The sequence below is a fragment of the Bos taurus genome, chromosome 9 (assembly GCF_002263795.3).
Source record: "Bos taurus isolate L1 Dominette 01449 registration number 42190680 breed Hereford chromosome 9, ARS-UCD2.0, whole genome shotgun sequence".
Lineage (NCBI taxonomy): Eukaryota > Metazoa > Chordata > Mammalia > Artiodactyla > Bovidae > Bos > Bos taurus.
In genome coordinates, this window is record NC_037336.1 from 101303410 (window position 1) to 101328690 (window position 25281).

The following is a 25281-nucleotide window of genomic DNA, read 5'->3' on the forward strand; positions in this document are numbered from 1 at the left end:
TGGACTGGTGGATGTGTCTAAGGCGAAGCCCCGACCGTGGCCTCGGCTGGAGACAGGACCCACCCAGGACTGGATGAGTCCTCTGTGCTCAGCAGCCCGGCCTCGTGCTAATTCCGCGCAGATCCCTCGACGCAGGAGTCCTCCCCACGCCTCCCGGGAGCCCCTCCCGTCCCGGCTCGGTCACCAAGGCCCGGAAGGCCACCCTCCCGAGGAGCCGGCCCTCGCCTGCGGATGCACCCGGTCGTTGACAGGCCGGGGGCACAGGTGGAGCTGGTGACGTCTGCCTGTCCCGACTTCCCCCCCGGATCCAGCCCCGCCTCGCAGCGCTCCCTCCCGGGTGGGCCGGCTCCTCCCTCCTGGTGGTCAGCCCTCCCTGCCTCGCCGCTCCGCCTGGCCTGCCCTCCTCCTCGGCGTCCGCGCCGCCTGTTTTCTGCCCACCCTGCACAGCACACTGAACAAATGCTGTCACAGTCACCCGGTCTTCTCACCCTCACCAGTCTGCACTGAGGGCAGTTACCAGGATAGAGACCCCACCTTACCCGTTTTACTGCACAAAGATTGCACAAGTGTCCAAACCCCATTTTATTCAACTGGATCAGCAGACCACCCACTTAAAACAGAACCTTGAAAACAAAAATCACAAACTTGATCAAGAAAATGTTATTTCTTCCAAGTGTGGGTTTATTTCAAAATTATGAAGATTTATATATTATTTTTTATTACATACAATAAAGTGGTTTAGCTTAAAGTAAAAGCTTTCACATTTAAAGTTTTTATTTTAAAAAGATATTTTAAAAATGTAGACCCTTAAAAACCACCAAAAAAGCTGAATATATCTTGCAGCGTAGGTTTATCCTTAAATATTCACATCTCAAATGCTGTTTAGAAAAAAGATTTAAAAACTGGCTAAAAATCATTTACACTTGGCAATGATTAAAATCTCATCTCTGACAGAGCATATTAATGGCACATAATGAATTTACTGTCACAAGCATTTAACAGTTTAATGGGTACGTAGTTTTATCAGTATACAAAATGGCCTTAGATGGTCAGTGCAGTTGTTCTGGAGTGATCACTGTATCAGGAAAAGCACATGGCACCAAAAACAGAACATCAACTTTCAAAAGGTCTTTTCAAACAGTTTCCTTCTTTTCAAACAGCTTTCAGCTCAGAAGAGAAGAACAGCACTTAATTACTGCATCCCTGATTAAAAAAAAAAAAAAGAGGAAAAACAATATAATAATTTTGCCTCCAGAGTGAACTTGCAAAAAGATTCCTGCCAAGACACAAATGCACCATCACCTTCTTCCATCAGAACTCAGTGGAACACCCCCAGCGCATTTCCTGGTTAATTAAAACTTTCTTGAGTGTCACTTGAAATCAAGAACTGAGACACGGAAATAACTTATTAGTTGCTGAAATGGTATTTATTTACTCAGAAATCTTAACCAGCACTTATTGCTAATTTTCTTGTGAAGAAATTAAGTACCAAAAAAAAAAAAAAACAAACCCAAAAAATTTTTTTTAAATAACGAACAAGATTTTAAAACAAAAATGTTTATAACTACATTGTAAGAACTCCAAAAAAAAAAAAAAAATTCCACGTGCTAGACCTCATTCACCTTCCAGGACAGTTAGTCTCAACATGATCACTGTTGCACAGACGGTTCAGGGTGAGCCCAGGCTGGAGGCGCAGGCCCACGCATCTAGGGAGCGATGCCTCGCCCTGGCTCTGAGCTCCGGCTGCATGGGAGTGGACGCCATTTCCAGGGCGCCTCTTCCCCTTGCTGAGGGACAGCAGGAGCCCTCCCAGCTAAGGTCCCGAGGGCCGGCTCTTGTTCTAGGTCACCCTGGTTTGCTTTTTCTCCTTTTAAGTGTTTGTCAGAAACTCACCCGTTTGAATAAAAACAGAATTTCTACTAATGTCCTTCACTGCTCTCTTAGGCATACAGTTCTGCTGTTTTCATACAACCTACATTCCCAGAGCTTATGAAGGAGCTGCCTCAACAGAATATGCTGCTGAACCTATCACGCTTAAGTCTGCAGGTGGTTTTGCTTTTCCCTCCACAATTACATTAACACATTTTTCTGGAAAAAAAAAAAAAATTTAAAAATGGCAGTTACCTCAATATACAGAATAAATGTTTCTGCTGGCTTAAACCAAACATCTACGCATCAGCCTCACTTCCTATTTACTGGTGTTTACAGCCGTGGAAGGATCCAGGATCTCTCGCCAACACCCCCTACCTGCAGGTGTTCAGGTGCCACATCTGCAGTCAGCTCCCAGCCCACCTGGGACCCGTGTGCACATGTTTTTACTTTATGTGGCAAGCTTCTATAGAGCTCGTTTAAAAACTCATTTCCTTTTGGGAAAAAAGTCAAAGTCAATTTTTAAAAAAGCCCTGTAAATCATATTTTAATATGAAAATTACTAAAATTCAGACATCTTTGTAAAAAGAATGAGAGGAGCAGAAACGACAGGGTGAAATCCAAGCAGGCTCACCTTGCATACGGGATATATGACAGGCTGTACCTGCAAGAAGAATTCAAGGTGTTGAAATTCAATCTGATTAACGTTTTTCTTTAGGCCAAATGGCCATATTCTAACAGCATAAAAAAAGGAGGCAGCAGAATATTACACAGTGATTCTCAGAGCATGAGCCAGACAGCATACAGCATCACTGGGGAACTTGCTAAAAAGACAAATTAGCAGGGCCCACCCCACACCTCTTGAATGAAAAACTGTTGTTTTAATAAGCAATCTGTGTTTTTAACAAACTCTTAAGTGATTCTGATGCCCGCTAAAGCCTGAACTTGTTATAATAGGTTACTCCTTTTAAGTTACTAAGAAAAAAAACTATAAAATAACAGAATAAACTAACTCTCCTTCAAGGATAAACAATCAACTACACATCAACAATAAAAAGTAACATATTAATAGAAAATAAGAAAGATTTAAATGTTCCATATGTCAGAGTAAAGTATCTGAAAGTTATTTTGCGACAGGCAAAGAAGTGCTTTTAACATGTGCTGATACTGTCTCAGTGGAAAGGCAGGAACAGCACCAAACACACACAGCTGCCGGACTGGCCGACACCAAGACGTCACACAGCAGTCAGGAAGGGGTTCACTGACTCTTACGAGGAAGCAAAGGAGACTCGGCTCTGAAGAAAGGCACAACACTCTGAAAGGGCTTCTGTCTGCAAGAAACACTTCTGGTCTGACCCGGAAGCATGCGAGGGGGACACGTTCTATCAGTCACATACCTGGCCCTCAGTGCCGCCCAGCCCTGAACGCGGCTGCGTGAAGGGGACGCCCTTCAGGAGGGACCCGGCGGAGGGCCGGAAGCCGCAGGGAGACGGGGAGGCAGGGCTGCAGCGAGTGCTCAGGGCCAGAGGCGGCACAGCGACCAATTCGCTCGGCAGCTGCTCAGCAACACCGCACAGAGCGAGGGGTCCCCGCCATCCCCCGGGCTCAGCCTGTGGCCGGCCTGGGTTTACGCATGCGGGTAGCAGCCCGTGCATTGCTCGCCTTTTCTCGCACAGCAAAGTGCGTGCAGCACCGTGTGACGTCAGCGCGAACCCGCCTCCTGTGTGACACGTCAGCGCGGGCCCACGGCCCCGTGTGACACGTCACACGGCCCCGCCTCCCGGTGTGACATCAGAGGGGCCCTACGGTCCCGGCCCCGTGTGACACGCCTGCGCGGCTCCGCCCCTCTGCAGCTCTCCCATGTTGAGTCTCCGCCCCGCCCATCACCGCAACCAGGGACACACCACAGACCGCAGGCACCTGACCCTTCAGGAGGCCCTTTCCCACGGGGCCAGGAGAACCTCACCAAGGACCTCCCTCGGCTCACAGGCTTGGAACGAAACGCTCAACACCGTTGAGGAAACGATTACACCATGAGTGTAAGACTTACCAGGTCATCGACAGGAACTGCAATATGCAGAATAATACGGCCAGCCCCTTCTTATGCCACTGACAACAGCAAAGACAAAGACATAACCAGTTAAACATTTTAAAATATTTTTCACAGCCTAGTTCAATTCCTTCCTTTCAAAAAACATAACTGATAGCTCCACTCATTTCATTAAATTTTAGTTTGACAAATTCAAGATTCAGTAAATCTGAAAATTAAATATCCACAAATTTTATTTTCTGTCTAGAATTCTGATTCCATTTACTCAAATGCTGCTAAATATATGGCATTAAATGTTCATGAAATGACTGTGCACAGGCTCAAAGTATTAAACCCCTTTGATGTAAGGCCTTTTGAGTCAAGGCTAACTTTTCCAAAGTCAACATCATGGGACTGCCCTGGCAGTCCAGGGCCTAAGACTCCCTGCTCCCAATACAGGGAGCCCGGGGTTTTAATCCCTGGTCCTTTGGTCAGGGAACTAGATCTCCTGCACCACAACTGAGACCCACCACAGCTAAATACATCAGTAAGTATTTTTTAAAAATAAGTAAACAAAATCGACATTGAAAAGCCCACTTGGTTAGCAGATTTATATCCTATGTGGAATTTATGTATCTGACTCACTGGAACTTCTTTCTTTCCTTGAGTTACTTTTTGAAGTAAAACTGTACTTTATTGTGATCTTCCGGAATAATATAAACAGTTTCCATGGTTGTTTTAAAATGATCCATTTTTAGAATGTGTCCATCTTTATATTTACTTCTTCACTTATTTTTAATCTACTGCTTATAAACAGACTGCTGGACCATTCCGCATCAGAAATCAATTTCCCACAGGGATATGCAAAAATTGCTTAAGAAAATTATTTTAAGTTACAATTGGGAAATGAGGTATTAGTGAATTCTTGTGTAACTAAAGCCCAGTCCTTATATCATTAAACTCTGAACACTTTGGTGGGACATTTCTGAAGTGCATTATACACCACCCCATCATCTTTGAAATGCACTGTGTGCTTGGGAGCTCAAGGACCACCTCAATCCCCTTTGGAAGTAGATCAGGAACAATACGCAAATACAGTGAAGGATCAGGAGCATCAGGAAGTAAACGGAGCTGTAATGAAGCAGCTCCTCTAGGGGCTCCTGGAGAGCTGTGAGTGTGCAAAGAGGCTCCTGGAGAGCTGTGAGTGTGCAAAGAAGCTTCTGGAGAGCTCTAAGTGTGCAAGAGTGTGTCCTTTTGTCCCTGGTGCCGTTTTTGTCTGGCCTGCTTGCTGGCCCTCTCCTCCTCGCTGCCGGGACACCTTTAGCCCGCAATGCCCTCCCCACCCGAGAGCCACAGCGCAGTGGACGCTCAGCGACGGCCCCTCACGGCGCCCTGATGACGGGGGCCGTCCTGACCTGGAAGCAGGAAGGATCTCACCTCTATCTGTTTCAGGTGGCAGGCTCCACTGCCAGTCTGGCCACTAACTGGACACTACACACATGACTTTAAGGACACCAGTCTTCGGTGGGTTTTAATAAATCAGACTTTGAGCTCCTCTGAGATGGCAGCTTGATGACACTTTACCTGGTGAGGGTCCACACAGCAGAAAATAGACATGGCTGAGGTAACTTACCCAAAGGGCAGCGCACAGGGTGAGCACGAAACACAGCTAGGGAAAGGCAAGGAAAATGGTCGATTTTGAGTCTTATCAAAAGCCTAACAAAAATGCATACACGATTCTGCGCTCATTTGCATAACACATCACACAACAAAATTAATGAGACGGCTCCCTCGAACTGTCCTTACGTATTCCCTATTATTTTAAAGTCTATGACTGCAATCTTCCGTGGCAAACTGGAAACACGCAGTAAGTCAAATGCTGACTAAGCCAACAGACACTGTTTCACCAGTGCTCGAGAGTGACAACAGCTGTTCTCAGGGATGTGTGAACGCTTACGTTAATGTTCAGTAACTCAACCACCAGCACCGTATTTCGTACAACTGTTAATGTACGGTGAGTCCTGTTCTACTTAGCTTTACATAAGGAGCCGACCATAATCATTTCATACAGAGAGAGGGCACTGTCACGCCACACCGCTGTCCCCAAAGGAGTGAGAAGGACAGGCAGATGGAAGCAGTGGGGACAGGTCTGAAGACAGAGAACGGGTATTTGTCCAACAGTCCAACGGGGAAGGGACAAAAGCCAGGTGACTCCCCCAGAGAAGACTCAGATGGACCCAGAAGTGACCCGACCTTCCAGCCCCACCCTCCAAAAAGTCCATACAGTGATCCAGCAAGAAAGGCTGCACGGGGCTGGGAACTGAAACACATGCAGCTCTGCTTCCCACCTGAAATACACCGTGCTGCTCTGCTAGCGGATGCCCGAGAAGCAGGATTCCCCCAGCCAGCCAGTCAGCTAGTACTGCGTAACCCAGACTCTTCAAACACACAGCTGAAGGGTGCGACTACTACATTCAGCAAAGGAAACATGAGTTCCTCTGTACACAAGTGGGTGATAATTCATAAATAACGCCAAAGAAACACGCTCCTATGAAAGGTTTTTAAAAATGACCATTATTTACTTACAAGCATAATAACTGTTGCAAGCAGTCTCGTTGTTTCAAACATTTTCTTCAGCTGTTTCACGGGCCCCATTAAAAAGCATGTACTATTTGAAACAAAAGACACGAGAGGTGGATCTGTTAATTGGTCTATGTAAAAATAAGTGCTTTAAAGAAAACAAACCCTGTCAGCTTAATTAAACAACCTCACTGAATCTGTTTTATGGCAGAAACTGAGGAATTAAAGAGCCTCTTGAGGAAGGTGAAACAGGAAACTGAAAAAGCTGGTTTAAAACTCAACGTTCAAAAAACGAAGATTATGGCATTGGGGTCCCAACACTTCATCACAAACAGAAGGGGAAACAATGGAAACTGACAAAGACTTTACTTTCTTGGGCTCCAAAATCACAGTGACTGCAGCCACGAAATTAAAAGACACTTGCCTGCTGGAAGACAGGCTATGACAAACCTAGACAGTGTATTAAAAAGCAGAGACACAACTTTGCCAGCAAAGGTCTGTACAGTCAAAGCTGTGGTTTTTCCAGTGGTCACGTATGGATGTGAGAGCTGGACAATAAAAAAGGCTGAGTGCCGAATAACTGATGCTTCTGAACTGTGGTGTTGGAGAAGACTCTTCAGAGTCCCTTGGAATGCAAGGAGATCCAACCAGTCCATCCTAAAGGAGATCAGTCCTGCATGTTCATTGGAAGGACTGATGCTAAAGCTGAAACTCTAATACTCTGGCCACCTGATGTGAAGAACTGACTCATTTGAAAAGACCCTGATGCTGGGAAAGATTGAAAGCGGGAGAAGAGGGTGACAGAGGATGAGATGGTTGGATGGCATCACCGACTCGATGGACATGAGTTTGGGTGAACTCCGGGAATTGGTGATGGACAGGGAGGCCTGGTGCGCTACAGTCCATTGGGTCACAAACAGACATAACTGAGAGACTGAATAACAAGAGTTAGAAGGGAACTTTAATCTCTGTGTATTCCATGACACAAGAATGCCTCTCAGTCATTTGCAGAGTCACTTCTCAGCGCTGGGTCAGCATGGCCGCTGCGGCTGGCCCAGGAACACAAAGCAGCCTGACCTCAGCATGGGCCCATTCAGCGACTGCCTCCTTATCTAGACGCCTGTGACACATATGAACAGTGCAGTCGACTCCAGAAGCACTGCCAGTGTAGAGCTCCTAGTAGCAAGACAGTGTGCAATCGCTCCCCAGGCTCCTCCAGACTGTGGTCTGAGGAGCGGGATGACCCAGAGACTGACGGAGCCCAGCGGTGGTTCACGCCCGTCCCCTCGCCACCACCTCTGACCTGGAACGTCCCTGAGCAGACAGGGGCTCACCTCTCAATGCTGAGAGCTCACAGCTGTGACAGCTACAGCAGCACCCCAGAGATGCGCCCGAGGCCCTCAGAGAGGACCCCCCGACACCCAGTGCACGGTCCTCGGAGTCACTGCCCCACACGGCCCCGCCCGACCCCTCTGCACAGCACTGCCACCCCAGATCTGCTCCCACTGGCCAGCCAGGCATCTGACTGTCCCCCTCACGAGGCAGCTAAGAGCCGGGACTCCGGAGGGCTGTCAGGTGGGACCCCAGCCTGGTCACCTCCCTCAGCACTTCCCCAAGGACTGACCACCCCCTCTCATGTTACTACACCTGGACGTCTAATGGAGGGTAAGAGGCAGTGCCTGGCACACAGGTAGCACCTCCAAATGCTGGCTCTTCTCACCATAAACCCTATGAGGCAGCTGGCAGACGGCAGGGGTCTAAGTATTCACTGAGGGGATGTGCATTTTGAACTCATGACATGCACAGACCTACAGAAATATATCCTGTTAGAAAAGAAAACTTTGAAAATGACAGCAAACAAAACATCTTGAGAAGCCAAACTTCCATACATACCTGGCCAACGCAGCAATATTTCCAAAGGTGTAAAACACTGCAAAAAGCTTTATGCCTCCAGGGAGCCACAGCAATCCAGTTCCCTGAGTTAAGATGTTATAGTTATTTAAAGATAATTTTACCACTGTAATAGATTAAAATATAAATCTGCTGCTATAACGATGACAGTATAACAATATGATGTTTAAGCAGAATGTGTTAACATATGGTCACTAATTATAGTTTCTTAAAAAGTAGTTAATTTTCAATGTTATTTGCTAATTTGAATCTTATGCCTATTTGCATATAAGTATATATAAATAAAGTATTCCATAATCTTTTATATATATAAGTCAATCTCATTCTATTTAAGTATTCTTTTTATAAATGAAAAGTTACAAAAGGTAATAAACTCTTCTAAACCACTGACTGCTACTCTCCTAACACACACAGTGGTTTTTCTTCAGTGAAATTATTTTAACAATCCATAAACCCCCCTAAATATTAGTCTCTACATCTTTTTATCGATCTCTACCCCTTTATTTCAAGTGACTAAGTTACATCAAAACAGTTCAGATAAATGGAATGCTTAGTCTCACATGAAGCAGAAATTATCAAGCAACGTAAAGCTTTAACTCACAAGGATGGAGAAGAAGATGCCACTGACGAAGCATATGGCAAACCACTTCAGCCTGGTGTTGAAACTGAGCGTCGAGGCATCAAGGACCTTAAGGAAGGGGAGTTAGAACACGTTTTTAAATCACCACTTGGCCAATCTGATGCTTTATATGACATTAAAGCAAACCTTCACTTTAACACGGACGATGAACCTGCTTTACTCTGCACACAGCAGTGTGGCTTAAGAACATGAGGACTCCTCGGCTGTGAAGGGGAATATACACAGTCTGGGGATCGGGCCGTCCCGGAGACACTGTCACCTCTGCAGATGAGGTAACAGCACTGAGTCTGGAAAACTCTTCCTGTGAGGGCGAGGAGGAGCACTGATGCGGACAAATGACATACGCGATGAGACATTATAAAACGCTCACTGATTAAAAAACCAGGGGAAAGATGACACCAGACGGGCAAACTGTTGACGGGTGCCGAGGTGGAGTTGGGACACACACCCTTCTCTGTCCCTGTGTCTGAGGGCGTCTGGGCCAAGTGCCCACACACAGAGCCTGACTCGGTGGTCCTGCAGGACCCACTCCCAGGGGAAGCCCCGAGGACCCAGGGAGGCTGGGCAGAGAAGGGGAGGGGTGAGCGAGGCCGTGACCTCAGCTGGCCCTCGGTGTTCACCTCACTGTCTGTCCAGACGTGAGGTCCGCTGACCTTTTGCGACCCACCTCCCACCAGCTGCTCTGGCTGCAGGGTGTGTGCAGGGGGCTGCGTGTGTCATGAGGAGGGCCCAGCATGCCACAGGACCTCCAGAGCGAGCCCAAGAGGACAGCTGTGAGCTGATGGGCAACAGGTATATCTGCCCAACAGCTAGGACCTGGGGTGCCGCCATCAGGCTCTGCCACGGGGTACCCCAACAACTTCAGTTACAAAAAGCTCATTTGAAACCAACTCACTAAATAAATAAAGAAAACCAAGTCACGAAAGCCTACATTTCCTAGACCTAGGTTATTAAACATGTGCTTTGAAATGATAACTAACTCTAGAGCAAAAACATTTCAGGATGTCATGTGTATCCTAAGCAGATCACATGGGAAAAGCGCACCCCAGCTACTGCACACGGCAGTCTGGCATACAGTGACGACTGAAGTGCACATCTTCTCCACAGGAAGCACAGTCGGCGTGTGACATCAGTTGCAGGTGTACAGCACAGTGAGTATTTTCATAAATTATATTCCCTTTAAAGTCACTGGAAAACAATGGCCATGTTCTCCTGTGCTGTACACCATCTCAGCTGCTCATCCACTTTACGCACAGCAGCTGCATCTCTCGCCTCTGCCCGTCTTGCCCTGGCTTCCCCTTCCGCTGGTAAGCAGGAGCTTGTTTCCATGCCTGTGAGTCTGTTTCTGTCTGGTTATCTACATCTGCCCTGTTTTTAAGATTCCATGTATAAGTGATAACATATGGCATTTGTCTTTCTCTTCATTAAGTTTAACACCCTCTAGGTTCATCTACATTGTAGCAAATGGTAAATACATGTTCATATTACTAAATACACTATTACAATTTATTTCCCAATAAGGCTGAAAAAGTATCAACACTGGCTGTTTCAAGAAAACTAGAAACATACAATAAGAATTTACATTTCAAAATTTAAATTTCTAACGTGTATTACCATATACTTAAAAGACCACATGCTTATAATGTATTTTCAAAAATAAGGAAGCAAAAATAGTTTTTGAATGCAAAGCCTGAAAATACTTTTGTCTACATTCCTTACCTCAGTAGATTAGTCTGTGAATCCTCACGAAGCATGAAAAGCAGATAAAAACAACTAAATCAAGATTCTACCAATGTAACATCCATCATTTTTTTAACACATTTTAATGTTTTTTAAATTTGCTTTACAAACAATCTTGTTTCCAGCAATGTCATCTGTTGATACTAAAACTGACCACTGTAAACAAAGAATGAACTTGCCTATAACAACATCTAAAATTTCATTTTATTCTGATCAGGAAGAATACACATCAAGTACATTTTAACCACATGGGAGAGAATGAACTCTGAAGACGGCACACTGCACGGGAAACGATCTGCTGGTCTGTGAAAGGCTAGAAACGGTGTCTAAGTGGTCAGAGAGGACACTCAGTGACCGTGGCGGGGGGGGGACTCAGCAGGGGGTGAGTAGACCCAGCATCCGTATTCATTTTCTTTTTCAAGTTTCAATCACTCCGCTGTCTTTGTTTGACTTGGTTTTCAGCACAGTCCTTTGTATAACAGCAGATATTTTTCCTCTTACTGTCATCTGCCAGAAAAATTCTTTCCCTTTGCAAATTTGGAATATTCGATCCACAAGCAAATGACCTGTCGCAAGCCCTGCAGATTGTTCAGAACACAAAAACATAATACAGATTGCTTCTTCGTTACAATGTCCATCCGTAGTGCCAAAAAACCATGCCCTGCCCTGTCCATGCGAGAGACAAAGGGAGCCCTGACCCTGCAGACAGCATGAGCTGGTAGGTGCGACGTGTGGTCCAACCTGGATCGGGAAGGGGCCCAGCAAACGCAGCAAGTGCTTCGATCTCCTACACTGAGTCTTAGAAGAGAAATACACACTGAAATTGCCACCAGTCATTTCACTCGTTATCAAAGAGAGAGGAAGCAGAGAGTGCATCTCATGAAGCAGGAGCAACCCTCCCGTCCTCGGGTGTCCTCTTTATGCGGCAAGAAACCAACAGTACCTGCAACTGGAACTTCATTAAAAAGAAAAAATGAGTCGGAAACAACAGAGGAAAACACCCTCCCGGCGGCACCAGTACTACAGGTGAAGGAACGGAGCCCGGGGACAGAGGAGTCGGGAGGTGGGCACCAGCGCAAGGCGGGCAGTGGCGGCCAGAGCCCACCTCCCAGGCCACCACCCCACTAGTCAAGGGAACCGCTGAGCACTGAGCTCCCAGAGCTGCGCCTGCAGATACGGCAAGGACACGTTGCCCGGAAGACAGCAGGGGAAGCAGGAGTGCACACCCTCCCCAGGGGCCACGCCTCGAGCCCCTCGGGGTCCCTCTCCCGGTCACCCTCTCTCACCAGGACCCCAACCGCAGGTCCTGCCCCCTCCTAGCAGAGCCTGAGCTGACTGCTGCATGCACTGGCAGCCCAGCCTTTCTGCTCCTCACCCCTCGGGGACCCAGGGTCCCTCACGCCCTGAAATGACCCCGTGTCCAAGCCCAGGCCGCTGCTCTCCAGCCCTGACGTCCCCCTGCGCCCCGCCTCACCGCTGCGCTAGCCCCTCTTTCCAGCACAAATGGCAGGGCGCCTTGCTTCGACAGACAGCAGAGGCTCCCCTTCTCTCCAGCCACCTAGCAACACCCCCTCATGACTCAAGCCTTCCTTGCTCGTCCTCTGGGCAGTCACGCACGACAGGGCATCAAACCAGGGCGTCTGCACTTCAGGAGCCCTGTCCCCGGCCTGCTGGGCCTCCCCTGCGCATAGCTGTCCACAGCACCCTGCCCTCCCACTGCTGACCACTCCGCCCCACTGCCACTTCAACCTCCAGTTCCGCCAGGCGCCTCTGCTGGCGCCAGGGCTTCCTCCCTGGGCTTCCTCCATCTCCCGCAGGGAACGGACGGCCCCCCACCACCAGGCTCCCCTGGGACCCTCACCTCTTCCGGTTCCCACCACCACAGAGGACAAAGGTCAACCTAGACACGAGGGCTTCATATGCCACACCCTCTGACCTCCCAGGGACCTGACCAAGTCAGATTTCTCCCCAAGGTCGACAGAGAACCCCATTGCCTCGGAGACACCGCCCCCACCCCCCACACCACCGACTGTTAAGGACTGAACATGCTTAAGCCTCTTCCATCTTAAACACACAAAAAGCATGACTTCACCCTCCAGCCTCCGCTCCTTCATTCACTGATTCACTCAACAAAGTTAACACTTAACACAGGCCCTCTTGTGGGCTCCTGGGGGCCTGTGTTAAGTGCCAGGCGAGGGGTCTGGCTCTTGGTTAAAAGGAGCTGGGAGAAGGTGCAGGCCTGGTGTACAGCCCCTGCCCGCGGTCAGGGATGGGCGGCTGGCCTGTCCTTCCATCCCCCGCACTCCCAGCCCCGAGGCCCTCAGGAGAGCCAGGCAGCAGGGGAGGGGCCCTGCGGACTCACCCCTCAGTCCCTGCCCTTCTCCCCTGACCTGGGAGGCCATAAAACTGGCTGACCCGGGCCTCCACTGCCCCACCAGATCCTTGATCAACACCCACCGCTGGGGGAAGACGGAGCCCAATGCAGCTGGCGTGTCCTCCAGCTTTAGCCAGAGGCCAAAGTGACTGATAGCTGCGTGAGCCCCTTCAGTTTTGGCTCTCACATGAACTTATCTGGTCTCTGTCCCGCCCTTGCCCTCTCCAGGTTCCCCGCTTCTTCCCTGGCTGCCCCCCCTCTCCTGAGCTCCTCACACTAGAAAGGCCCAGAGGTCAAACCGAGCCTTATCTCTTGTCTGCTTACCCACAGTCCCTTGGTTATCGCGAGTACTTCCTCCAGCATCTCACCCCCAGCAGCCTTCCTGCCTCTTCACTCAGCAGCTGGCATCTCAGACTCAACACCCAGACTCTCCCCACTCCCCACCCTACCACCTGCGCCTTCCAGCTAAGGGAGACTCCCTCTCTCCAGCTGCTCAGGTCAAAACCAGAGGAGCCCTTGGCTCCTTGAGCACTCACGCATCCAACCCGTCAACCACTAATACCGCCAGCTCTACACCCAAGCCATTTACAGAGCCTGGCCACTCTCACTTTAAACCACCGTCACCCCCATCTCCCTGATCCAGCCAGTGGGCTCTCCCCAGGACCACTCCCCGAGTCCTCTGCCCCTCCAGTGTGTTCTCCACGGGCCTGCCAGCGGGATCCTTTAAAATCCAAGTCAGTCACATCCCCGCTCTGCCCACGGGTCCTCAGCACTCTGTGAGTGAAAGCTGAAACCCTCACTGGGTCCTGCAAGACCCCACGTAATCCGGAGCCCCACTGCGCTCTCCCTGCGCTCCAGACACTCCGGTTTCTTTACTGGCCTTCAACAGACTGAGCACTGTTCTCAGGATCTACATTTGCGTGACTTGCCCAGGTAGCTCCAGGACTCTTTGGAGGGACGCTGTAATGGCACCCTGACAGGCCCTCGATGACCGTCCAACACAATCAGGCAATCCCAACCTCCTCAACCTGCTTTACTTTCTTCCACAGCGCTTACCACTGACTGACATATTTTTATATTTACTTGTTTAGTAACTGCTTTCCTCAATTAAAACATAAATTCCATGTGGGGGAAGCCGAACCAAACACATGTAGGTACCAAAATATTTGTTGAACGAATAAATGACCACCTCCTCTGAATTCACAGCACATGTCCCTTCCAGTCACTCCCAGCTTCCATCAGTGACTTCTCTACACAATCTTTCTCCCCTCTAGAGAGTGAGCTCAAGAGAAGAGGCACCTTACCCTCCTGTCCCTAAGGTTCAGAGCAGCTCAACAGGACTTTCTCAGCGGCATGTCCCAAGCCTGCAGTGTCCTATGCGACAGCGGCTAACTTCCATACTTAGCCAGCACCTGAAACGTGGCTGGTGTGGCTGCAAGGAATTTTAAATTTTATTTAATTCTAATTAATTTAAATTGAAATAGCCACATGTCGCTAGGCCTGCCGCTTGTATAGCACAGATTTAGAGCCAAAAGGGAAGCAGAGGATAGTGGTTCAATAAATGAGCTGGGTGAGCCATTGCTGCCTAATGGACGTTTCTCATATTACTATTACTGGTTCTTATGTTAAGGTTATGATTTGCCAAACTGGTTAGAGTTCACTTGGAGCAGATGCTTTGCTTTTAGTCTCTGAACCCTCACCGAGTAGTCCAGAATCCTGTTCACTAGAGGTGCCGAACAATTATGACCACAAGGAAAGAAGTTAAGACAGGAGAGGGGACAAATAAAAGGTCTTTCTGTAATATGTATCCTTTTAAATGTTCCACTTCGGTGACAGGCAAGCATGAATTTGTCTGCAGGCAAATAACACAGATACTTACACAGCAGTTCCTGCTGCACTATTTTTAACCCTCTAAATAGAGGAAGTAACCCTGATCAAGTCTCGTGGGTAAACCACAGAGACAAGGGTTTTTTTGTTTCTTGTTAAATCTCTTAATAGAGCTCAACAGACAGCTTTTGATTCCGTATTATTTCACTTCTCAGTGATCCGGGTTTGTTTTCTTTTTCTCCCTCCAGTCTCCCTCCTTCCACAAGACAAGACACACTCACAACACCTCCCTTAACTCCAGGGGCTAACAGAGGCGGCGGAGCTTCACGGTTCCCGCTCTGCAGCACGGGCACCCGCACGCCTACCGCGCCGCCAGCCTGGGTTCAGAGTCCACAGCGGGCGCGGAGCACCGGGCGAGGCCGGGGGGCGGCGGCGCGGGGCCGGGCGGGCTCTCTGGGGGAGGCAGACGGGCAGCGAAGCGGGTTCCTGAGGGTCTCAAGGCCACACGGGGTGCGGGGGGAGAGGCGCCTCAACGCGAGCACCCGCAGACGCCACACAGACTCCACGCACACCCAGAAGGCTCCCCAGACCCTCCCGGGAGGCGCCGGGCGCCTGCCCGCGACCCAGCTCCGCGCGCCCGCCCCAGCACGGGCGCGCGCCCGGCGCCGGCTCGCTACCTGCGCGGTCAGGCCCTGCTCCTCGTCGTCCTGGCCGCTTAGCACCCGCCGCAGCTTCTCCATGGCCGCGGCCGCGCCGCCCGGCCCGCCCCTCTCTCGGCCCCTGAGAAACCCCGGAAGTCGAGACTCTTCCGGCTGGCCGGAAGTCCCAGTCTCCAGCTTCCGGCGCGCCGGCTCCGCCCCCGGAGGCCGTCCTAGCGGCGTGCGCATGCGCGCCGGGCTCGACCGCCCGCCCGTCTGGGCCCCTGCGGCTGCGGGGGGCGGGGATTGGGGCGGGGCGTCGGTGCTGCGCTCCCCGGCCCCCCCCAATACCCAGCACCCCCGGAGACAAAGCGGCTACTCTGCAACGCGCAGAGTGGGGTTCCGCTCCTCTCGGGTTCAGCCGTCGCTACCTACCCCCTGCCTCCAGGAGTCGGGACCCAGCGGGCGCATGGCCATTGCTGGTTGGATGAACAGGCCCACGAATATGGATCCTCACAAGTGTCCTAGACGCCGGTGCCTCGGACCCAGGTCCAGGCCTGCAGACCAGGGGGTCCAGTGTCCGGACCAGAAGTCTAGCTCTGCAGACTGGATATGCATTACTGCAGGCGCCGTCCAGTACGCAGGCCAGAGGTCTAGCGCCCAGATGCACGTCCAGTATCTGCACCAGAGTCTGATTCTGCAGACTCCTGTCCAGCGCCGCAGACCCGAGGCTCTGTGCGGTAGACCCCCGTCCAGGCCTGACGGAAGAATGCTGGGGGCTGGTATCAGAACGGGCTTCCCAGGTGGTGCTAGTGGTAAAAACCTGCCTGCCAGTGCAGGAGATGTAAGAGACGCGGGTTCGGTCCCTGGGTCGGGAAGATCCCCTGGAGGAGAGCATGGTAACCCACTCCAGTATTCTTGCCTGGAGAATCCCACGGACAGAGGAGCCTGGTGGGCTACTGTCCATAAGGTCGCAAAGAGTCGGACACCACTGAGCAGCTTAGTACAATGTGAAAACAGGGACAAGAGTTCAGTCTTAAAGAGTAGCCTTGCTGTGCCTTGAACCGTGTGGGGGTTAGGTGCGTCAGCCCAAACTGTAGTCTAAAACTGTTGTATAGCTTACAGCAGGGCTGTCGTATGTGTGAATCATCCCTATCTTCGGTTCCTTGTGTCCATGGTTCTGCATGTTGGGCTCAACCAGCTGAGGACCCGTTAATGCTGTAGTATTTACTTTGGAAAAAGTCCAAGTTTAAGTGGACCTGTGTATTTCGAACCTGTTTTGTTTAAGGGTCAACTGAACTTCAGACTGTCTCAAGAAAAAGCAAGAGGCTGCTGCCTTCTTCCTTTTTCCTTGTGAGAGGTGTTTGTTTGTAAGAGCGAAACCCTACCTGTAAAAGGAATAGCTAATCCAACGCCCCTTTCCAGTTGTACATAAACACTGCAAACCTCTGAACAGAGTAAACACAGTTCCCCACCTGCACTGGGGGGTGGACACTGGCAGTGAGGTAGCGGCTTTTTTCTCTCATTCTCTACCACGCTAAGGAGAGAGGAGAAGCTAGGGCTTCCCGTACAGTGAATTCCACGGACTCCTGGGTGTGTACTCAGTCGTGCCCAATTCTGAGTCGTGACCCCATGGACTGTCGTCCACCAGGCTCCTCTGTCCATGGGATTTCCCAGGCAAGAATACTGGAGTGGGTTGCCATTTCCTTCTCCAGGGGATCTTCCCAACACAGGGATCAAACCCAAGTCTCCTGCATCTCCTGCACTGGCAGGCAGGTTCGTTACTGCTAAGCCACCGGGAAAGCCCTTGGAGCCCCTCCCAAGGTCAGGTTCTTTACACTGAGCCGGGAAAGCCCTTGGAGCCCCTCCCAAGGTCATCAAGTGATGCGCTTTGCCTCACAGTTTGCTGTGGTCGTGATGAAAATGCCTGCTTACTGTTTTGCTTATTAAATCACCTACTTTATTCCTTCCCTAAAATCTCACATTTAAAAGGTGAAGTCCCCAAAGCTTTTATTGTCCATTCTAACTGTCTTCAGTAGAATTTTATCTAATCTCAGTGAGATAGAAAACATAAGACCCCTAGAAAAACATGATGCACTTGTTCTGATAAAGCATCTTTTAGGTGGAAATACTTATATTTGGCCTATTTATACTAAAGTATGAGATCTTCCCCTTTTTTCCTTAATTTAAAAAGATCAGAAAATAGATGAACACATCTGCTATAAAATGGTAAACCTCTATGCTTCTATTTAACAAAAAGAGTACATCTATCCCATTAAAAAATTTTTTCCTTTTTAAGTATAGTAACTTGAGTTTTATGTATACAAAACAATGAAATAAATTACCTCTATTAATGGGGAGAAAGCTTCCCAAGGATATGTGAGGCTGAACCATGTGAAATTGCCAGTGTCTGACTCTGTTTAACCTGAAAAGGGAAATTTCACATGTTTCAACCTGTGCCTGGGTTTAAGAAATTTTACTTAGAATATAACACTGGAGATTTAAGAGTGTGATCCGGACTTTCTCACTTCTCATGCCCTGTGAGTCAAACTTAGTTTCCAAAAAAAAAAAAAATACTGTGTAAAAATGCACTGAAGGCATAACCCACTGGAAACAATGATCGAGTCTAGGCTCTGGAGTCAGAGGCCTGGGCTAGAGTCCTGATGCCCCTGTTGTGTAGCTGTGATGTTGGGGGCAAATCAACCTCCACTCCCCTTTCACTGTGTCATGTGAAAATCAAGGTGATCGTGGTTCCTATCTTGCAGGGTTGTTATGAGGATGAAATAAAAATAATACAACTCCTGACCCTCTTTATTCAGGGGTTCTGTGTAACAAATTCACCCACTGGCCACAGTTTATTTGTAACCCAGAGTTAATACTTGCATGCACGTTCTCGGTGACTGGGGGCAGGTGCAGAGCTGTGAAAAGCTGGTCACCCAGCACTCATGGTCAGGCTGGGGTGGAGCCAGACTGCTGTGCCTCCTTGTTTCCGGTCATTCTGCAAACCAGCGTCACTTTCATGGCCTGCCTACTGCCACATTTTTCACACATTTGCGCCTTTTGTCGGTGATCTCACTGTTTAAAATAGGCCCCAAGCCTCGTGCTGAAGTGCTGCCTGGTGCCCTAAGCACAAGAAAGCTTATGGAGGGGAATGTGTGTTAGAGAAGCTGCGTTCAGGCTGAGTTATACACTGACGGCTGTGAGTTCCACGTGAATGAATCAATAACGCGTGCTAAGAAGTTTTTAAACAGAAGTACACCAAGCAAGGTTGTAGGCTGATCATTGAGGAAAGTGCTCTCAGAAGCTCACAGGAACCTGACCTATGACTCTCCTAGGAGCAGTGCCTCAGTCTTAGTAAACCAGTTTTGCGGCAACTTGGTCAAACATAGTGTGCAGATAACAAGAACCGACTGTAGGTGTAGACAGCAAGTGCTGAATCAGTGTTGGGTTTCGTGATTATAATCATTACTGTTGTTTCATCATGTGTAATTCCTGCTCTGGTTCCCTGTCTCCCTTCCCATTTGTGGAAGGAAAATCTAAACGGAGTCAGTATTGCTCAGCAAACTCTGTGACTTGGAGCTGGGAGGCCACAGAGGAAGATGACTCGCTGGCCTCCGCCTGGAGGGGGGCCTGACCTCTTGACCTGATGAAGTTGTCCAGAACACCTGCTGGAAAGGCAAGATGTCAGACCTGCAGGCACATGTGCCTGCAGGCGGCCGGGCTCAGTCGCGTCCGACTCTTTGCCGCCCCAGGGACTGGAACCCACCCGGGCTCCTCTGTCCATGGAACTCTCCAGGCAGGAATACTGGAGTGGGTTGCCAGTTCCTCCTCCAGGGGATCATCCCAACTCAGGGATCAAACCCGCCTCTCCTGTGGCTCCTGCATTTGCAGGCTGGTTCTTTACCACTGCGCCCCCTGGGAAGCCCCAAGATACCAGGACATTTACCTAAAATGACTTGGAGCCGTCTATCTGCTTATTGGACGCTGGCCCCAAAACATGATTTTAGGACAAATCTTTGTCCTAAAGGACAAAGGAGTCCTTAAGGACAGATCTTTTCTGACTCGGCATCCGTCAGTCACAGTCCTCTCCAGGCAACTTCTCGTGTCTTCCTGCCTCGTTTTCTTCTTTCTTTTCCTTTTTTTCCCCTGGCTTTGTGTCTTTAGAAGCCCCTGATCCTTTCTCCTTTGGGGTTACCCTGAATCTGTGTCTCCAAATTGCCCTCCTTAAGGCCCCAGATAAACTGTCCCTGTTTGCAGACTCCTGTGTGACATGTTTTGGCAGACACATCCTGGCGAACAGTCTGTAAGGAAACCAACCTCTCGCTCATAATCCTAGAACAAAAGCCTGGATCTGCTGACTTCCTTCCTCTTCCTGCCTCTCAGACACAGAACTTTCCAGAGCCAATGGCCTTTTCACACACAAGGCAATGGGATAAGAAGGTTCCAAGAGGGGAGACATGAGGCTTGAGGGAGGCTTTTCTGGGCCCTGAGATAAGAGTCCCTGCTTTCCTCTAGTCCTGCTGGGGGGCCGGTGGAGGGGTCTCCACACCTGCCGTCCGTTCCTCCTCCCTCCGTCCCTTCACCTGACCACGGGGGAGAGGGGGTGTCGAAGGCAAACACAGGTCCCAGGGGCAGAGCCCCCAGTCATGGAGGAGGACGTCCCCACTGGGGAACACGTTGTCTCCTCTGCAGACAAGCCTGGGCCCAGAGCAGCCCTCGGAGGCCTCTCCACCCCACCTCAGGACCCCTGCCCCCAGGAAGCCCATGCACCAACCACCACCCCTCCACCGGCTGACGGTAGTGACAGGCGCTGGCTTCCCAGAGGGGCCTGGGGAGAGGTATGCAGGAACCCAACCCCATGGCAACATTTTAAGCATCTTGAAACAAAGGTAATATAAAGCATCTCAAATTTCCTATTCTCATTTCTTAGGTTTCATACAGTACTTGGTAGAAAGTTGTATCAGACACTCTCCAGTGACAATTCAGCTAGGAAATTACGCTGAGTCCCTATGCAGCTAGAAGTACCTTAGAAAGAGTGCAGAACTCGGGATAGAGCTGATAACAGTTCATCACTGGCCCTTTACTCTGTCTTATCAGCTCATCTTAATTGCTTCTCAGGACACGGCAGAAAACCTTGGTACGAAATGTAACACTGAGCTTTACCTCCGTGAGGACTGAGTGAATAAAGTCGGTTTCCCATTAAGGCTGTGAGGCTACTCCCAGGCAGAGGGTCAGGTCCAGTTGTCAAAGTGTGGGTAGAAGAGAAGGAATTGGGGACAGTTCAGTTCAGTTCAGTTCAGCAGCTCAGTCGTGTCTGATTCTTTGCGACCCCATGGACTGCAGCATGCTAGGCCTCCCTATCCATCACCAACTCCCAGACATTGCTCAAACTCATGTCCAGTGAGTTGGTAATGCCATCCAGCCATCTCATCCTCTGTCGTCCCTTCTCCTCCTGCCCCCAATCCCTCCCAGCATCAGGGTCTTTTCCAAGGAGTCAGTTTACATGAGGTGGCCCAAGTACTGGAGCTTCAGCTTCAGCATCAGTCCTTCCAATGAACATGCAGGACTGATCTCCTTCAGAATGGACTGGTTGGATCTCCTTTCAGCCCAAGGGACTCTCAAGAGTCTTCTCCAACACCACAGTTCAAAAGCATCAATTCTTTGGTTCTCAGCTTTCTTTACAGTCCAACTCTCACATCCATACATGACCACTGGAAAAACCATAGCCTTGACTAGACGGACCTTTGTTTGCAAAGTAATGTCTCTGCTTTTTAATATGCTGTCCAGGTTGGTCATAACTTTTATTCCAAGGAACGAGTGTCTTTGAATTTCATGGCTGCAGTCACCATCGGCAGTGATTTTGGAGCCCAGGAAAATAAAGTCTGTCAGTCTCACCTAGAAAGATGGGCTTCCCAGATGGTGCTAGTGGTAAAAACAACAACAACAAAAACCCCGCCTGCCAATGCAGGAAACATGAGATGAGAGTTCGATCCCTGGGTCAGGAAGATCCCCTGGAGGAGAGCATGGCAACCCATTCCAGTATTCTTGCCTGGAGAACCCCATGGACAGGTGGGCTATGGTCCATAGGGTCGCGAAGAGTCAGACACGACTGAGTGACTAACACCTCCACAGTGTGTACTAAACCGACTTAGCAGGCACGCACGCCTCGAAGGACGTGGGTGAAATGAGCAGAGACGAGGTAAGCCTTTAGGGAAACAGCCTTAGTTCTGATGATCCCTGTGGCCCCGCAGAGACCCCAATTCCTTTGTGCCATCCCCAACGACATCCCTGCAAAGAGATGCTCCGAGGGTCCCACTGCAACAGGAGCCTGGCGCCATCCCCACTCTCTCTCCTGACTCAGCAGGGACCCTGAGATGATCGCCAGACCGCCCTCCCCGCGGGGCAGACAGATGTGGGGGCCAGTAAATGACATGTGACAATACCACCGTCCCGGGAGACACGCGGCACAGAAGTGGCCGGTGTCAGCTCCAGCTCATCTGCCCAGACTGGTCCCGCTCCGGCCGTTGTCCACACGTGGCATGGAGGTCGTTTTAAGCCTGTTCATTTCACTCCTCTGCTGAAGAGCCTCCAACGACTCCCCTCCATCCTCAGAGTGAAAGACGTTAACGAAGTAACAAAAGACCGGATAAACCGGGTAACTCGCAGAGCTGGTCACGACGCAGCCCAGCTCTTCACTGCAGCCTCACACATCACCGCAACTGCCTTTCCGTGCACACACGCACACACGCAGACACATGCGAGCGCACGCACACACACACGCACACACGCGCACACACGCAGACACACGCGAGCGCACGCACACACACGCACACACGCGCACACACACGTGCGCGCACACGCGCACGCGCACGCACACTCACACACGCCCACACACGCACGCACGCACACGCACGCAGTAGACACCCACACAGACCCACAGCTCAGCCGGCTCTCCCTGTTCAGTCTGCAGAAGCCACAGTCCTACCAACAGGCCTGTCTACCCTGTTCTCATTGCCTGAAATCTTGCTCCCGTGTGCCCCACCCACCCCGAGCTCCTCCACACTTCCTTTCTTGGCCAGCTCCCTTGATCTCCTCGGTCTCCTCTGGGCAGACCTCCTGGAACTCCTACAACGTGACCAGGGTCCCTTGCCTGGAGCTCTTCGTGCTGCTGTGTCCGTCCCTAAGCAGGGTCACCAGTCTCTCCCTGGCTTTGCCTGGCCGAGGGCAGCCCTGTGTCCAGACCCCACCCTGTGATAGATGCTCAGAGGATAGTTTCAGAATTAATAAATGAGTAACAATTATTGTTCAGCCACTAAATTGTGCACTCTTTGCAACCCCGTGGACTATAGCATACCAGGCTTCCCTGTCCTTCACCGTCTCCCGGAGTTTACTCAAACTCATGTTCATTGAGTCAGTGATGCCATCCAACCATCTCATCCTCTGTCATCCCCTTCTCCTCCTGCCCTCAATCTTTCCCAGCATCATGGTTTTTTCCAATCAGTCAGCACTTCGCATCACGTGGCCAAAGTATTGGAGCTTCAGCTTCAGCATCAGTCCTTCCAGTGAATATTCAGGGTTGATTTCCTTTAGGATTAACTAGTTGGATCTCCTTGCTGTCCCAGGGACTCTCATGAGTAATATAAGTAGAGTATATTTAAAGAGTCTGAGACATAAGTTGCCTCCATCTGCCATCTAAAGTTAGTTGTGGGGAGAAAGCTAGTCTAGTTGTCAGTATATGAACAGTACGGAGCCCGTCCTGTGCGTAGCTATCCCCTCGGAGGGCTGGTGAGATCTAGAAAGATGAGCTGGGTATTCAACGGCTGACATGACCCAGGCCTTTCCTCCACCCGGGTGTCCACCGGTCCTCCCTCCACGGCTGAGAAGGTCTGGAACCTGGGCCATGTGCCAGCTAGGTGGTGTCCAGTGGTGCCCAGAGTGCCCTGACCCCGGGTCCCTGCCCGGGCACTGAGCCACGTGAGCCCCCGAGTGAGAAGTGGAGGGGTGTGTTCCCCAGGGGTCTGCTCCGTTGGAAAATATCCTGCTTCTCCATTTTACTCACATGTGGTTTTCCAAAGAAGGACACAAAAGTGATTCTTTTTCTGATTATCTGTTGGGCATTATGCCTTCCCCGAGAAAAGGTTTTACACCTCGAGCTGCTTGACGAGCGAAAATGCCTTCCCTGAATCCTGTCTCCCAAGAGCAGAGAGGGCCTGGCCGGTAAGAACGGGACTCTGGTCTTCCTCCACCCTCTGTCGACAGGTGGCGTCCTCAGCATTACACCGCTGCCGCTGCGGATTCAGCTCTGCTGTGAATGGGGCTTCCAGGAGTCCTATTCACGTCCGTCTGAGACCTGCAGGAAACCCTTTTGCTGGCCTCTGAAAACAAGTGGACCTCTCACAGCTTCGAATTAATGAACCAGCTATAAACGAGTTTTGGATGTTGCTAGCTTAAAAGCAAAAGTAGGTAGAAACCAACACAGCCATGTAAAGCAATCATGTTCCCATTGCCATTTTTTTTAAAAGCAAAAGGAAATTCAGCATTTTGATAATCTATTTCTCCTGCTCCGTTTGCTAAATCCCTATTGATTGATGGAAACAAGACTGCAGGATGACACAAATGGTTAAAATATGTTCCCATGGCAACCCGGATGCAACCCACAGAAAATGAATGTGTATTGGTGCGATTAACTTATGGTCCAATTAAAAATAACATAATCCCCCCTTTAAGGGATTAGTGGATAAAAGTGCATTTATTTTCTACTTGGTACTTTGTTCAGAAAAGAAAAAGATACTGTCTCAGCATGAAGAACTTTTGAAATGATATTTAATCAAAAAGGAGCATAAGCAAAACAGTGTGTGGTGACTTTAACTTTGGACGTTAGAGGCCCCTGAAGGCAGCGCGAGGGGCTTGTTGGGGACACAGAGTCTTGGGCCCTGAAGTGAGAGCTTCCGGGTAGCGGGCCCCTGGGAGGACAGATATACACGGTGAGTGTCTACGTACTGACCCCACTGGGCAGACAGGGCGAGCCCGGGGCAGCTCTATTCAGCGGGCTGGTTTGGAGGGATACTTGCACAAAAACAAGGATTTGCTGCTGAACTCCATAGACTTCAGTTCCCAGGTCTATACTGATTCCACTCTTCATTCTCCATCTCAATTCTCTCTTGCAGAGCCCGAGCCTCATGCCCTCGTGGTGGGCATTCCTGCCTCTCTGCTTCGTCTCTGACTCGACTCTCAACTCGCTGACAAGAGAGATGCGGAAGACGGCCCCTCGGCTTCCACACCTGTGTGGGGCTCCCTGAGACACACGTCAGGTCCTTACCACCTGCCCCGACTGGGCCCCCACGGAGACGGAGCAGCAGGTGTGTGCGCAGGATGCAGGACCAGCCTGGTGGGTGGTGATAGAAGCAGACGGGCACTCAGAACTTGGAATAGAGTCCCGGCAGGGGCTGCAGGCCCATCCGGGCTGGGGGCAACATGTGGAGGAGAAAGGTCCAGGCTCCTCTTCTGCATCCACCTGTCATTAGGTGGGGGCTGGCCCTGGGCACAGGTGTGACCCGGCCCAAGGTGGCCGTTCCTGCAGAGGGACCCAGTCAACACCAAAGTGGCTTAACCAAGGTTATGCAGAAAGGAGCCGTCAGCCTGGGGACCGTGGAGAGGTGGGCACCACCGTGGA

General features: G+C 50.3%; 1 protein-coding gene across 1 annotated transcript; it reads right to left on the minus strand.

The window, feature by feature from the left end:
• Positions 1–660: 660 nt before the first annotated feature.
• Positions 661–15780, minus strand: SFT2D1 (SFT2 domain containing 1). Its single transcript, NM_001034551.2, has 8 exons — positions 15648–15780; positions 8991–9077; positions 8372–8454; positions 6485–6566; positions 5532–5567; positions 3920–3978; positions 2504–2533; positions 661–1203 (listed from the first exon to the last, which is right to left on the minus strand). The coding sequence occupies exons 1-8, from the start codon at positions 15708–15710 to the stop codon at positions 1164–1166; spliced, it is 480 nt and encodes a 159-aa protein (NP_001029723.1). The 5' UTR covers positions 15711–15780; the 3' UTR covers positions 661–1163.
• Between the last annotated feature and the right edge of the window lie 9501 nt (positions 15781–25281).

Bases quoted from the DNA above. Each gene is read 5' to 3' on its own strand.
- SFT2D1 (NM_001034551.2), bottom strand. From the start codon at position 15,710: ATGGAGAAGCTGCGGCGGGTGCTAAGCGGCCAGGACGACGAGGAGCAG. The intron at 8,455-8,990 runs GTGAGTTAAAGC...ATCTTAACTCAG, and splicing joins GCATCTTCTTCTCCATCCTT to GGAACTGGATTGCTGTGGCT. The intron at 5,568-6,484 runs GTAAGTAAATAA...GCCTTTCCCTAG, and splicing joins TTGCAACAGTTATTATGCTT to CTGTGTTTCGTGCTCACCCT.